This window comes from Cinclus cinclus, chromosome 3, assembly GCF_963662255.1.
Source record: "Cinclus cinclus chromosome 3, bCinCin1.1, whole genome shotgun sequence".
Classification (NCBI taxonomy): Eukaryota; Metazoa; Chordata; class Aves; order Passeriformes; family Cinclidae; genus Cinclus; species Cinclus cinclus.
Genome location: NC_085048.1, coordinates 50,646,677 through 50,660,988, shown reverse-complemented (window position 1 = coordinate 50,660,988; position 14,312 = coordinate 50,646,677). Strand labels below are relative to the sequence as shown.

At 36.1% G+C, this 14,312-nt stretch overlaps 1 protein-coding gene across 1 annotated transcript in view; it reads left to right on the top strand.

The window, feature by feature from the left end:
• Positions 1-14,312, top strand: part of TRDN (triadin) — a 222,980-nt gene that overhangs the window by 23,775 nt on the left and 184,893 nt on the right. Inside the window, 1 exon segment of the mRNA XM_062488974.1 lies at positions 13,482-13,691. Coding sequence (XP_062344958.1) covers positions 13,482-13,691 — 210 coding nt within the window.

Genomic DNA, 14,312 nt, shown 5'->3' with positions numbered 1-14,312 from the left:
AGCTTTTGGGGCTGATCATGTCATTAAAATAAGTGGAAAGGTTTTCTTCTAAGATGTATCACTGAGTTTTGAGTGCTGAAGCCTTCTTATATGTTAATTAGTCCTCCACTGCCAAATTAGGCTGAACCCTATGTCTAACATTGTAAAGCAGACACAGGAACTGCTATGAACTATGGAGGCTATGAACTTCAGAAAAACTCACATTCCAAAAATACAAGGAAATTGATTGCCCATCCATACATAGGGCAGAGAGTCTCCCAGAAAGAGGAACTCAGACATTTCAACACTTTGGTTTCCATTTTATGCCAATGTGGACTAGAAAAGTACAATGGGAGTCAATTAAAATTAATGATACATTTACAACATTCTATGCTGCTGAAGAGTCTGGAGCACAGGCCTTATGAGGAGCATCTGAGGGAACTGGGGATTATTTAGTCTGGAGAAAAGGAGGCTCAGGGTAGACCTTATTGCTCCCTACAACCACCTGAAAGGAGGCTGTAGCCAGGTGGGGTTTGGTTTCTTCTTTTGGTCTCTTTTCCCAAGTAACAAGCAATGGGATGAGAAGAAATGGCCTTAAGCTTTGCAAGATGAGTTTTAGGTTGGGTATTAGGAAAAAAATTCTTCATGGAAAGAGGGTTTAAGTACTGAAACAGGCTGCCCAAAGGAATGGTGGAGGTCTTTAAAAGATAGTCTATGGGTATCATAGTCTAGTGATGGCCCTGGCAGTGCTTGGAGTTAACAGTTTGGCTTAGGATAATCTTAAAGGTCTTTTCCAACCTAAAGGATTTTCTGATTCTATGCTCTGCCCTAGAGTGTGTAGTTAGAATTTCTCTTCTAAAATCTGGATCCTTACACTAAGATAATTTTACAAATATGTCTCTCAGTAGACAATAATTTTTACTTCACATTTATAACAAACACATAAGTGTATAATTAATGTATCCTTCCTGGTTTTGGTTATCTGTTAAGAAGCCTAATGTAAGTAGAGTAAAGAAATATTTTAAATATACTCTATATAGATGGATTTTTAAAATAATTTTAAAACTGTGAAAATTAGAAATATTACATGTTCTCTGGACTTGGGAATGGCTACAAGACAGATAGATGCATTAATAGACTCATTGTTGACTTGTGGCTAAAACTCGGGTGTGGCTAACAATTTCTAAAACCTAGTCATGACCTTGTTCTGTAGACAGGTGTTGATTGATTTGGGCTGGCAGGTGGAAGGATGCAGAGAATGGATACAGTTACTGAAAGAATTTTGTTTTTTCCTCAGGTAGCCTTCACAGAATCCTAAATCTTTTTGGTTTTTCAAGTGTGTACATGAGTTTCCACAAAAACATCTGCATAGGGAGAAAAAGAGAAAAGTAAAGGTACCCAGGGCTCTGTACATGTAAGTGTATATTATGTAGTGATTTTTCTCATCAAAATTAAATTGAAAAGTTTTTCACACATTCCAAAACTTGGTCAGAGTATAATCCTGAATAAAATTGATTAAAATATGGCTAAATTATTGCTGGTTCAGAAATGGGTCTCAACAGTTTCAAAAATATCCCATTTTTCCAGATTACTTAATACTGATTTGAAATAAAGTTTTCTCCTAAATTGTGATCATCTGGATAAGATTGTATTAAAGAAATCTTTGTAAAATAGTGTAAGGATTTCTCAGCTCTTGAGAATTTCAGAATATATGTTAAATGATGGGTGTGCTGTGAATATGAACCCTTAACAAAGATCAACTGTTCTCACTGTGACAGCATATCCTACATGTCTCAGATGCTCTTAGAGATCATGCCTTTTTCCAAGTAAAGATTAGAGATGAACAATGTTATTAATTTAGTCTATCAAGGCTAAACTTCCACTTCAAATTACAATTTTAGGAATTGTTATTGCAAAAAGAAAATGATTAAACATACCATTGATTTTTACCTAAATACTGTATTCTATTCATCTGTGTCATTTTAAGATCCCTTTTGTGCCCTAAAATTAAAATGATATTTTCCAAAGGATTCTTTCAGACCAAAAACAAAACAAAAGAAAACAAAGAAAAAAAAAAACAGAAAAAAAGGAAAAAAAAAAAGAGAACAACCCAAACCAAAGCCTTCAGATGAACCATTTCTATAATGCTTGCACTGCTTCCTAGAATTCTTTTCTTATAGAAACACACTTAATACAAAGAGTATACCAGAAATAATTTTGGGTTTATATTTTGATAAGAAAATCACTTAAAAAGCAAGTTTCAGAAAGCCTAATTTCCCCAGTATTTTAGGTGCCTGTGTAATGGGCTTGCCTTTAGCTATTCAGTAAATATATAGATGGAGTCCTCCCGTGTTTATTCGAAAATAACTCCCTGACAGAAGATAGATCTTGGTTCATCGGTTTCCTATAGCGACCTACTGTCTCTTGGGAAATTGGTTATACTATTTTGTAAGCCACATAAGTTTTCTTCAGCAGCTCGCTTTCAGTTTTCTCTCTCGCAGACAGGATGACCTATAATGTAGTTGCAAATTGCCATTTACAGGTGAGATCTAACAGTGACAAATATGGCTAACTTACTACAAACACTTATTTTAGTTTTCCCCTTCTGTCAGAGGATAATTTTTTACTCTAGTTTTTAACAAAGTTCTCTCTCTCTCTCTCTCTCTCTCTCTCTCTCGCTATGTATATATATGTACTGAATAACTTAGTATTGCAATTTCTGTTGTTTGCCATAAATACCTTTATCTTCTGTCTCTGGTAAATGACCTGCAACCAAGTTTCTTCAATATGACTTATGAGTATATGCATTCAAGTTATGCATGTGGTGAACTCCCTATTTGAGTGCTGTGGTGATTGGGTTGCTCCATATGGAAGAGTTGTCAGACTTGCACCATAACTTGCAGAGAGTATAGTAAATTATTGTTAGAATTACTTTTGTTTTCAGAGTCTGTAGATGCCAGTCCATTAAGACATATAAAATTGGTCTGACCTTCATGGTCATGTTAGCTTGGAATAAAGGACATCAAGCAAATAATCTTATTAACCATTCATCAATATACTTATTTGAGAGAAAATAGTAGTTCTGTCAGAGGAAGCACAGATCTGGAATTGTCTTTAGAGAGTTACTTTATACTGGTAGACTTGGCCAGAGTGAAGACAGGCATGTGGGACCTACTAAAGACAGGCATGTGGAACCCGGTATTTATTCTACTAACTTTCATTATTTATCAGGACTATCAACATTTTACGTATGAGAGCAGATTGTTTTTCAACAATAAAAAATAAGTCAATGAGATTTTTTTCTAATCCTTTCTGAATATTTCAAGGATGTGTAGAGTTGAGTTTCAAAAATCTAATAACAAGGGGGCTGCACACAGTGCTCTTGCTTCAGAAGGCCTACTGCTTTTTAGAGATAAATGGCAGTCATTTTTCTCCAACTTCCATTTTGACATTTTAAAAGATAAGATGTACGTCTCAGCTTATATCAACTCAGAAGTGTGTCTAAATATCCCTTTGGCATCTCTTTCTGAAATGTCAGATTGCAAAGATGAACAGGAAGGTAAAACTTTTTACTGTTTCAGAGCACCAATTTATTTCCAAAGAAAGGAAGGTATTACTACTGATCAATAAAAAATTCAGATGTGGAACCAAACAAATAATGGATTTTTCAGGCTGCTGCTACTTTAGGATTGAGTGTTCAGAATTCTGTTGCATTCTTATCTGTATACTGAGAAGCTGGAAATGAAACCTTTTTTTAAAAAAACCCCACATTTCTAAGATAATATAAAAAAACATATCAAACTGAAGAGATACTTAAAAGAGAAAAAATTAAATTTCTAACTTTTAGATCTTGAAAAGGTGAAATCTGGTGCCTTTTGGAAAAGAAGCAGCTCAGTGTCCCTTTTCTATATCTTAGTATCTAGTTTAAACTGCAGTAAATGACATTTCTCTTGTTCTTATCAACAACACATCCTCCAGGTTTGATTTTATAAAATAATTTATCCTATTTTTATTATTATTTTTCACTCCTGTGGTCTGCTAAGTTCTCAACAAATTATTGTGAAAAGTGATATAGTTGTAATTAAAATCTGTAAAATTTCCCAATAAAACAATCTTTTAAACTTGGTCCTTAGGTCTTCCCTTACTATTATTTCTAAAGCAGCATCAGGAATGAATTATTGCAGTTAGGTTCAAAATACAATCAGTAATATAAGACTAAGAGCACAGAAGATATTTTAACTACTGGTAATGCCTTCTTTGTCTGAGATACTTGAATAATTAGAATAATCTAAAAGCTTGCTGAAATGCATATGCACACAGGAAACAATCCCACAGAGCAGAAGGTTAAACTTCATGTCAGCCTAATGTTTTTTATAAGCAAGTTTGGAGTGAAGACATTTTTATACTTCCTTGCTAAGTTGAGAGACAAGATTTCTTCTGCTAAATTTGAAGTGTCAACAAATGCTCTACTAGACTGTGAAATTCAAACATATAAGGAAAGATGAAAATTGAGCTCCAAATCTCTGAAATTCAACTTTTAATGTGATTTAGGATTCATCTTGTAGAAACCTTCAATGGGATGCGGGCACCTAAATCCTTCTGATATGTGCTGACGTAACCAGGCCCTCTGAAGCCAAAGGTTAGAAGTATATCAGCTGAGAGGGAGTTAACTTCTTTTACTGCTGAGTGTATTTTAAAGCACAGTGTAATTTAGGTCTGGCTGAAACTGGTTTTCACTTCCCCTCCTTGACATTCTCAGATTGCTTCAAGACATCTGTACAAATAGGTAGATTCTTCATATGTAATTTATCTAATTCTACATTTCATACCTTGGCCTATTCCAGAAAAAGCAACAGCTAATATTAATATTTCTTCAGCAGGACCCAGTGATGCATTTAAGAAAAAAACAATTTTCTTTTCTGCAAGGAAAATCTGATTGGAGCAAAGAGACCTTTTTGCAATTATGTATACTTGCTCCTTTCCAAGTATTCTGATGATCTTTTTTATCAGTTACACTGATTACTGGAGAAAATTGATTTTCCCAGCTGTGCTTCCAAGACTTTCTTCCTTACTACCCCATTCCATTCTCTGGGACTTTCTAGACAAACCATCCTCTATTGCTACTGTTTGAATTTGTCTCTTTGATCAGTAAGGAGGTGAAATCCATATTGCCTTCAGGGAATTGCGGCTCCTTTTGTACAGTAAAGATCCAAATCCATCATTTGAGTCTGCATGGCAAGGAGTTAACCTTACATGAGATACAACTAATCTTTTATATACACAAAAGTATTTTTATACAATCTTTGCAGCTGTCCTCAGGGGGAAAAAAAATCAGATACATGCGTTGAAATAATATTAGCAGATTAAAAATGAAGGTTTGGAAGTATCTTGTCTTTTTCAGCAGCCACTGGTTGAGGAAAAAGTTTTAAGTTCTGGCATTCATTGCTTAGACTCTGCCCTGCCAATATACTTGCTCAGCATTCAGAGATATGAAATAACAAAAATTCCTGAGTCAGAGATTATATCTTTATATTCAAAAGTCCTTACAGGTAGTTGTCCAGTCCCTACTACAACCTGGTTTTACATCACTGGAAAGTAGTTTTCTGATCATATGACTATGGAGGTTTTCTAATTAGTACTAGTTATTTTCTTCTAATATCCTTTACTTTTTTTTCCACAGAGCCCATGGCAGTGTAGTGTATCTGTACTGGGTTTTCATGGAAAGATTTTGGTAGTGGGGGAGGTTACACAGGTAGCTCCTGGATGGAGTTGCCAGATGCTTTCCCCATGTTTGACAGACCCAATATCTTATGGCCCCAGTATGGACCCACCACTGGCAAAGACTGACTACATCATGCTGAGAGTAGCACCTCTGAGATAAAAGACTTAGGAAGGGGAGAAACAAAAAAAAAAAAAAAAAAAAAAAAAAAAAAAAAAAAAAAAAACTTCAACCAAAGAGAGGAGAGACAATAAGTGAGAGGAACAGCAGATCCCAAGATCAATGAAGCAGAAGATGGCCCTGACACCTGCTGCACCTACTAAGGTGCAGCCCATGGTAAGGCAGGCTGGCTCCCTGCAGTCCTACAGGAGAGCAGATAGTAACCTGCAGCCCCTGGAGGACACCACACCAGAGCAGATGTGTGCCCACAGGATGATGTGAGACCATGGGAAGCCCATGCTGGAACAGGGTCCTGGCAGAAATGCAAACCTCTGGAGAGTCAATGTTGAAGCAGCCTTTTCCTGCAGGATTCCACCCCAGAGAAGGGACCCACCCTGGAGCAGTTTGTGAAGAGCTACAGCCCATGGCTATAGCCCAAGGCCTCAGGTTGGAGAAATTCATGGAGGATTGTCTCCTATGAGTGAGACTTCATGCTGGAGAAGAGTGTGAGTCTTCCCACTGAAGAAAAAAATGCAGCAGATAAAACATGTAATGAGCTGACTGATCACAACCCCCATTCCCTTTCCCCCTGCACTTCTTCAGGGAGGAGGTAGGAAAAATTTGAAGTGAAATTAAGAGAGTGGTTGAAAGATTTATATTATATTATATTTCTAATTACCTGTTAGAATTGATTCAACTAACTTCCCTAAGTCCAGTCTTTGCCCATGGTGATAGAAGGAGCCTGAATTCTTCCTGTTCCTGCCTCAACCCATGAGCCTTTCCTTATATTTTCTGTCCCTTGTCCAGAGAAAGAGAGGAGTATTATGGCTTTGGTGAACACCTGGCATCCAGCTAGGGTCAACCCACCGCAGTACCCTAAGAAACCACAACTATTACAATCCCAAAATATATGTCACGTGTTAGTATACAGCATTAATAGTTTCTAGTTTTCACCACATAGCAGTGCTATTAGTATTATTTAATGATACTGCATGAAGCACACAGTTTCTTTGGGCTTGATAATGAAATGGCTTGATAGAATATATCTTTTCTTCTAAAAGCTGCTTATTGAAATCAATGAAATGAAAAGATTGGTGTACATAATTTCTTGGACAATGAATAGAAAGATTAATACTATCTCCTTCTTTAAATTATCAGATGTTCTGTATTGATCAAAAATAAAACCAATACAGATATAATAACAGAAAAGGAAATTAAAAACGTACACAGCATCAACCACCATAACAATTATAAGTGCCTTTTCTGAATCCAATCATTCAGCTAATTTTCATACACTGTCTTCTTCATATTCCATAATCTCTATTCTATTTCCTTTGTCATGTAGAATCGGTTGCTGCATAATCTTCAGCCCTATTTTCCACATTTCATAAAGATTATTACATTTTTATAGCTATCAGTCACCAATAAATCTGCATATGTTCTCTCATATAAAGTCCCAGACACAGCTTTCTAAGCCTCTAGTCTGCCGAAAGACTACCTAAAAGTCTGAGAAGTTGTGAATATACACATGATATGTGTTAAGATGTTTTCCTCTTTGCACTTTAATTATATAAACAGCAAAGCAACAGTTCAGTACATTGTATGATGAATTTAAAAGTGTGTAAATTCTGGTATCCATTGTGAAACTCCATTTATTTATTTTTCCATTTAGGTATTCCAGTGGCATTCATTCATTAATTCATTTGTACGGGGATATAATTCAATACAAAGGAGAAGAAATTGCTGAATGTCAGTCATGTCAAGAGACGATTTCTGCCGCACCTCTAAATAAACTAGCTTTTCTTAAACTTTTCACATTTCTGCTCAAAGGCTTGTAGAAGTTTGTCCATACTCAGAAGACCTGCACTAGTTGCCCGTCACCCATTTTTGGGCTGCATTGCGAATCCTTGCTCTACTCCCAATCCGTTGCAGATAACAGTCAGAGGAGGGAGCATTCGAAGATAAGCTGAATTTGCCTATTTCAGTTGTCTTTTCCTGTTTCCGTCTCTTTCTCTGCATTAGAAAAGCTCTTGTGTGTATATTTCCTTGTATGTCCAATAGAAATAATGAGTTTCTAATGTACTGAAATTTGCCAGAGCTACAGATCTTCCACAGAAAGTGGTTTTAAATCCACTTTCATTACATTCTTTAGCACTATTTAGAGGACATCAAAAGTTCTGACCAGCTGCAGTGCTCTTGCTCTTTCTCCTCTGAAATATTCTGCACTTTGTTGGTTGTGGTCCAGTATATGCATTTTTGGTCTCTGGCACTGGCCAGATTAGATGGTAGAGGCTCTCTGTTCAGAGCATACAGTGGGTCCTAAGGGTCTCTTCTCTCTTTGCTCAGCATTTTATTTTCACATAAATATATAAACAAGACAAAAAAGAATGAAAAAAATCATTGTTGCTTTAGGAAAAAATATCATTACGAATATTTTACTGTAAGGTACTAGTTATTGACCACGGAATTAATTCTGTCTTTTCCTTCGTGCTCATATAAGCCAAGGAAGAAGAAACCCTAGCAGAGACATTGAAACAGGAGGATGTCACAGTCAGGCATAAGTATCACTTCAACAACAGGTGTAGGTGTAATCCTTTCTTGTGGTAGAAATAATTTTCCCTGCATGGGGAAAGAGTGATTATTGTGATGCCTGTAGGTCTGTGGACTCACTCAGGGTGATGTGCTGATCTGGAAAAAAATGCAGCAGATTATTTTATATCCATTGCCCAGTTCTTCACTGAAGGGTTCTAATCCCTTGTCCTCTTCTCCCTGCGGTACCCTACTTACTGTAGGCTGAGACTCCTGCCTGCCTGATCACAGCAGTGGTGGATTGATAAGGTCAACAGGTTAAAGCCCAAGGCTTGAGCTTGTGCTTAACATACAGTGTCGATTTATACAATCATTTTTGCTCTTTCCTTCTCCCTTAATTAGTATTTAAATATTCTGAGTGAAATGGAATAGGTCAAACAGGAGCCATTAATGACCTGAATCCAGAATACTCTATAGCCTATTTACTGGAGTGTTCATCTGGGGAGTACAACAGGTAAGTCAAAATCTACCAGCTCTCTCATTTAGATCAGACTGCACTGAGGCTTCTCATATCCCAACTGCATTGCCCTAGCAACAATATTATTATTTAAAAGTGAGCAACCTCTTTTTTCAGTATTGTGACTAACCTTCTGCTTTTAATATGCCTGGCCTTAAAAAGGCATTGCACATTAAATATTTTCCTTAGGTTTTTTGGTCTTATTATTCTGTCCTGGCAGAATAAGATTGTTACACATAAAATAGTTATGAAGTGACAAAAAAACCCAGAAAATTACTCTCTTACACCTGAATGAGTCTGAGTGGAATAGGTTTATTTATTAGTTTTGGAGGCTCAGTTTCGTTTTGTTTCATTTTTCTTCTAGAGTAGTAGAAGGTGTGGCAGCTGAACTGTAAAATCAAGTACCTATCCTTAACCATGGACTCCTATGTTTGTAAAGTTTTAAGCAGAAAATGCCTCAGTGCACAAATACAAAGGACATTTTACCTAAGATGCCAGGACTACAAGCTCACTTTGGACTCTGAAAGTCACACAGTGTTCTCCTCAAAGTTGTCACCAATTGTCAAGGTTTATTTATACTTACGAGACCTTATATGTTTTCAGATTTTATTCTAAGTGACAACTCTGAAACCAGGGGAATGATAAGAATCTTGGAGTTTTAGCTGTTTGGAATTTAGCAAATCAATCTGTTGACGTAAAGCTGACATTTGTGACCTGATGGGGTAGTCCTGTGTGCATGAGAAATTGTGATGTGTAGCCAGTGGTATATATCCCCGGAGTAATCTTTTTATAGAAATGTATATATAACTTTTTTAAGTTCCCATCCTCATTGAAAATCAATAGCAATCACAATCCAAAGTGCCAAGAGGCTCTAGCAGACATGTGGCAGCGGATTAAAATTGGATGGCTGAAATTGTAGCAGCCTTCAGCTGCACCCTCCACTCCAGTGATGGATGTTGCCTCTCCCAAAGCAGGGACAACTGATCTGCTCCATGAATCTCCAGATCCGCTGCAGTGCTCGCTGAAAGTAAACTGACCTGGATTCAGTCTGGCTGTAAGATGGACACAGAAATTTGTCTTGAGAGAGAAAATGTTTATTATATGGATGGCAAGGATACCTATTAAAAGTTCAGCAATCTGATTTTAACCTGTTGGTGAATGACCTCTGCTAATTGTAAATGTAGAACTCAATAGGGTCCATCAGGTGATTTCAAAGCAACAAAAATGCCTTTCTCAGTCCCCCACTGGGCACCTGAAGCCCCACTGACCTCTTGGTCATGAGTTCTGCCTAACTTTGGCACTTGTCTAAGAAAAAGGAGAATCACTGCTGGCTGAACTGATGGAAACGCTGTATATACATACCCTTTTTCTCTGTTGTCTAGCTCTGTAAAGGTCATCACTTAAGATTTGTAGAGAAAGTTAGCACTGGTAGGAGGTGGACAAAAATGAACAGAGCAGCTAGACACCCGAAAGCAAGAAACAGGAGGAGAAAAGCATGAGGGTAACACCTTGGGTATTGCAATAACAGAATGCTGGGAGAGAGAGAGACCATCTCAGTGTTATTGCCTCTTTATTTCAGAGTCATGAAATTATGATGGTATTAATGTACAATCCACCCCATGAGATTACACAGTGGCAAACACTGTCCTTCTCAGGAGACATCAGATAAAATCCTCCAGCCAATTTTGTTTATATAGGTATCTAGGGACATAAATACCTAATTTCTGTCTGGGTTTTTTTAGGCAGTCCCAAAGTTACTTCCTGTAGATTTTGCTTGCCAGTCCTGTGAGGATGTCTTTGATAATGTAAAGCATTTAAAACATTGGAGATCTTTCTTAGGCCCCTGAACCACACTGCAAGTGCCTGTATCAGGAACTTCCAGCAGTGTAACAATATTTTCCTAGCTTGACTTCCAGTCAAATTTGAATCAATAGCTGTTTACCTGCACTTTAATTAATGCAGTGAAAGCGATTTTATTATATTACATCCTGAATTTTTAAGGGGAAATCTGACTTGACTACATCAACAGCCAAAAGCTTGCCACTGAAAACCTTCTAGCATACTTGAGCTCTGTCTCTTGCAGCATTGCTCTGATTGATAAATCATCAGTTACTATTTTCTTCACCAAAGAAGACACATAGTGTCTTGAGTTTGAAAAGTTAGGTATACCAAGGAAGTAATATAAGTAAGGAACTATTTATACATAGCAGCAGACTTAGAGGTATGATCCTTTGACTGGTAATTATAAGTCTGTATCTCTATACACACACACAGTTTTAATTGTTTGTATTACAACTGCAAATATCTGCCACTAGGATGTCCTTGAAAACATGCTGTGATACTAATCAGATTTGTCAAGATGAGACAGTACCTTTCTATTCTCTCTTACACATCATAAACTCTGACTGATATCCCCAAGGGGAAAAAATGCATAATGTGTCATTTATGACCTGTTACATACACAAATTACTTGCATCTTGTATGCAGTAGGATAACAAAATGCTATTGATTTTGAATTTGACTTAGGAAGCTGATCTTTATTGTTAGTTGTCACTTGGCAGATTTTTCCTCCCCCTGTGATTTGTTTGATATAAAATCTTTGGAGAAATTGAAACAGTGAGGGTTTTATATATTTTTTTAATTGTATACATTCTATCCTAGGATATAGACATAATTTATAAGCAAAATAAATATTCTATAAGTAAGAATAAATTTCAAATAACTAACAAAAAGCATGCAATATGCCAATCTTGTTATACTTTTACAACTCTGCTGTGTAGCAGAGCAGATTTTCAGGACTTGAAGCAAGGAACTGATCAGCACCAAGATGCTTATGCAGAAGCAAAATTAAAAGGCAGAGCTAATATAACTACTTATTAATACAATGTATTAATAAATTAATATAATATAATATAATATAATAATATAATTCTATAAAAGATTAAGGTATGAATTTGAAAACTGAACAGGTATGACAGATTAAGAATTAGGGAACCTCTTCCACCAAAATTGTCCTTCTCAATTTTTTATGCCTTTGTCAGATACATAAAGGGGCATTTCAGTATCACTTTAGGATATTTCTTTAATGTTCTAAAGGAAAGGAACAAAGCCAGTATTCATAAGCATAAGGACTGGAAGATTTGTTTGGGTAAAATAGGAAGAAAAAATGTATGTGTGTGTGAGTAATATTAATGATTTTATCCTTTCTTCATATGTTTCTTTAATATAAATGTTGTGATTCTCAAAGACAGTCTAAATACAGGTTGTGATGGTAAATGTTGGAAAGTCTTCAACAGCCTGTACCTTAGCTCCAGCAAAAGTTTCTCAGTGCCTATTTTCATTTTCAATGTCAAAAATGAAATTGATTCTGCTTACTTTCATATAGACCAACCCTGTCACACAGAAAATATCAATTTTATAGGTTGTATCAAATGTGACAGAAGACAAACATAAAGCACAAACCCGCTGTCACCTGATTCCTTGAAATTTTAGATGTCTGTGTGGTCAAGGGTCCCTTAAATTACCAAAATTAATTTATGAAAGTTGGTGTCAAAAAACAGACCAAGAATACATGTAACATATCTTTGAAGATTTTAACATCAGCATACAAGAAGATAATGCAAACTAAATGGAGATATCGTGGTCTTCTACTAGTTTGAGCTGTAGTGAACGGAATACTTTTCCTATTGTTATTGTATCTAATGGGAAAAAAAAGAAATACCTCCCTAGACTGTTTAGGTTATCAAAATGTATTTTAAGAAGCAGATTAAGCTGAGAACTTGCAAATACAGTTGGGTTGCTGTTACTATAATTTTGGTTTGTATTAGAATTAACATTTGTGTCCAGAGTTAGCATTTTTAATACCTTAGGAAGAAGTAGGTTAACTCACTACTATTACTGTCCATTAATTAATGTGTGTCAGCTGGTCACTTAGTTAAGTAGCATTCAACTTCCCACCAGCTTTTTATTACCAAACCTATGTTTTTTGGAATTAAGTCTACTTTGGCATTGTAACTTGTTTCTGGGGAGGTTATTTCATTAAGAAAAAATCCACAAACATAGGCATTTAAAAATCACCTACAGTCTTATTCACAACTTTTATGGATCCTGGACATGGAAATAATTAGTGTGTTTGTTAGATTAAATGAAGTATATGTATTTTTATTACTACTGATACATGTCCTTCACAGCAGAATTCCAGCCAAACCTCACGTGGCATAGATGCATTAGCTCCATTAAAGTCAATGCAAGTTCACTTAATCACATCACCTGAAATCTGGCCTACAGCCCGTAACAAGACAATTCTTTGGAGGGTAATAATATTTTATGCTTTCATCAATCACTCTCCTAGGCCTGTAGCTATTTGTGGCAGATGAAAAAAATGTCATAATATAACAAAAAAATTCTGGTTGTGACTATTTCTTCCAGAAAGTGCAAGAACCATTTTTTTTAGTAATACAACATTTATATTTATTTCAAACATTCTGACAAAAAACAATTTCAAAACAGCATTCATATTCTTCGCTTTATGGCTCCAAGTTGTTACATTGTTTTCCTCTATATTGTCTGCTTGTATAGGACACATGTCTACAACCACGACGATAATTGATGGTAAGAACGGATCCGTTCCTTCATCATCCATGAAAGTGGGCAAGAAATCAGTGACAGAAGACCTAGTGACAACGTTCAGCTCACCAGCAGCATGGCTTCTTGTTGTTGCTCTGATTGTTACCTGGTCAGCAGTAGCTATTGTAATGTTTGACTTGGTGGATTACAAAACCTTAGCAGGTAAAACAGCATATTCTGTTTGACATCTTGTATATTCAAATTTAAAAATTTATTAAGCAGCGTCTATTACATAACTATGCCTGTGTCTCACCTCCTTGGGGACAGCACACTGTCTCTGCTGAGTTTAACAAAAGAGAAGATATTGTGAGAAATGTCAGAACACATTAGTTTACACCTCATACACCTTTACAGTTTAAGTCTCTCCATTTTGTAGCCCATTCTTATCCTGGAAAATTAATATGTTGACTGTAATATAAAAAGTAAATGAGCAAGTATTGTCAGATTTCTGTTTTCCAATTTCTACACAATTTTTTTTCTAGAAAAAGGAAATTAGTATTAGTTCAGATTTCCAGAAACATAAACTCTTTAATAGTTGCCTTGTGTATTCTGATATCTGCTTGCACAGTTCAATGATCAGAAAAATGTAGAAGGAACATGCTAACCCTAATACTGATCTTCAAAACCCGTAAGTACAGAGGACCAGATTCTCAATATTAGCTAATATACAGCCTTGTCTTCAATAAGGCAGTAAATCTAAGCTAGTTTTAAGATTTGGCTAGATAAATGAACAAGATCAAGCTTTAGGATACATATTGATTACTGTGGACAAAGATGAAAATG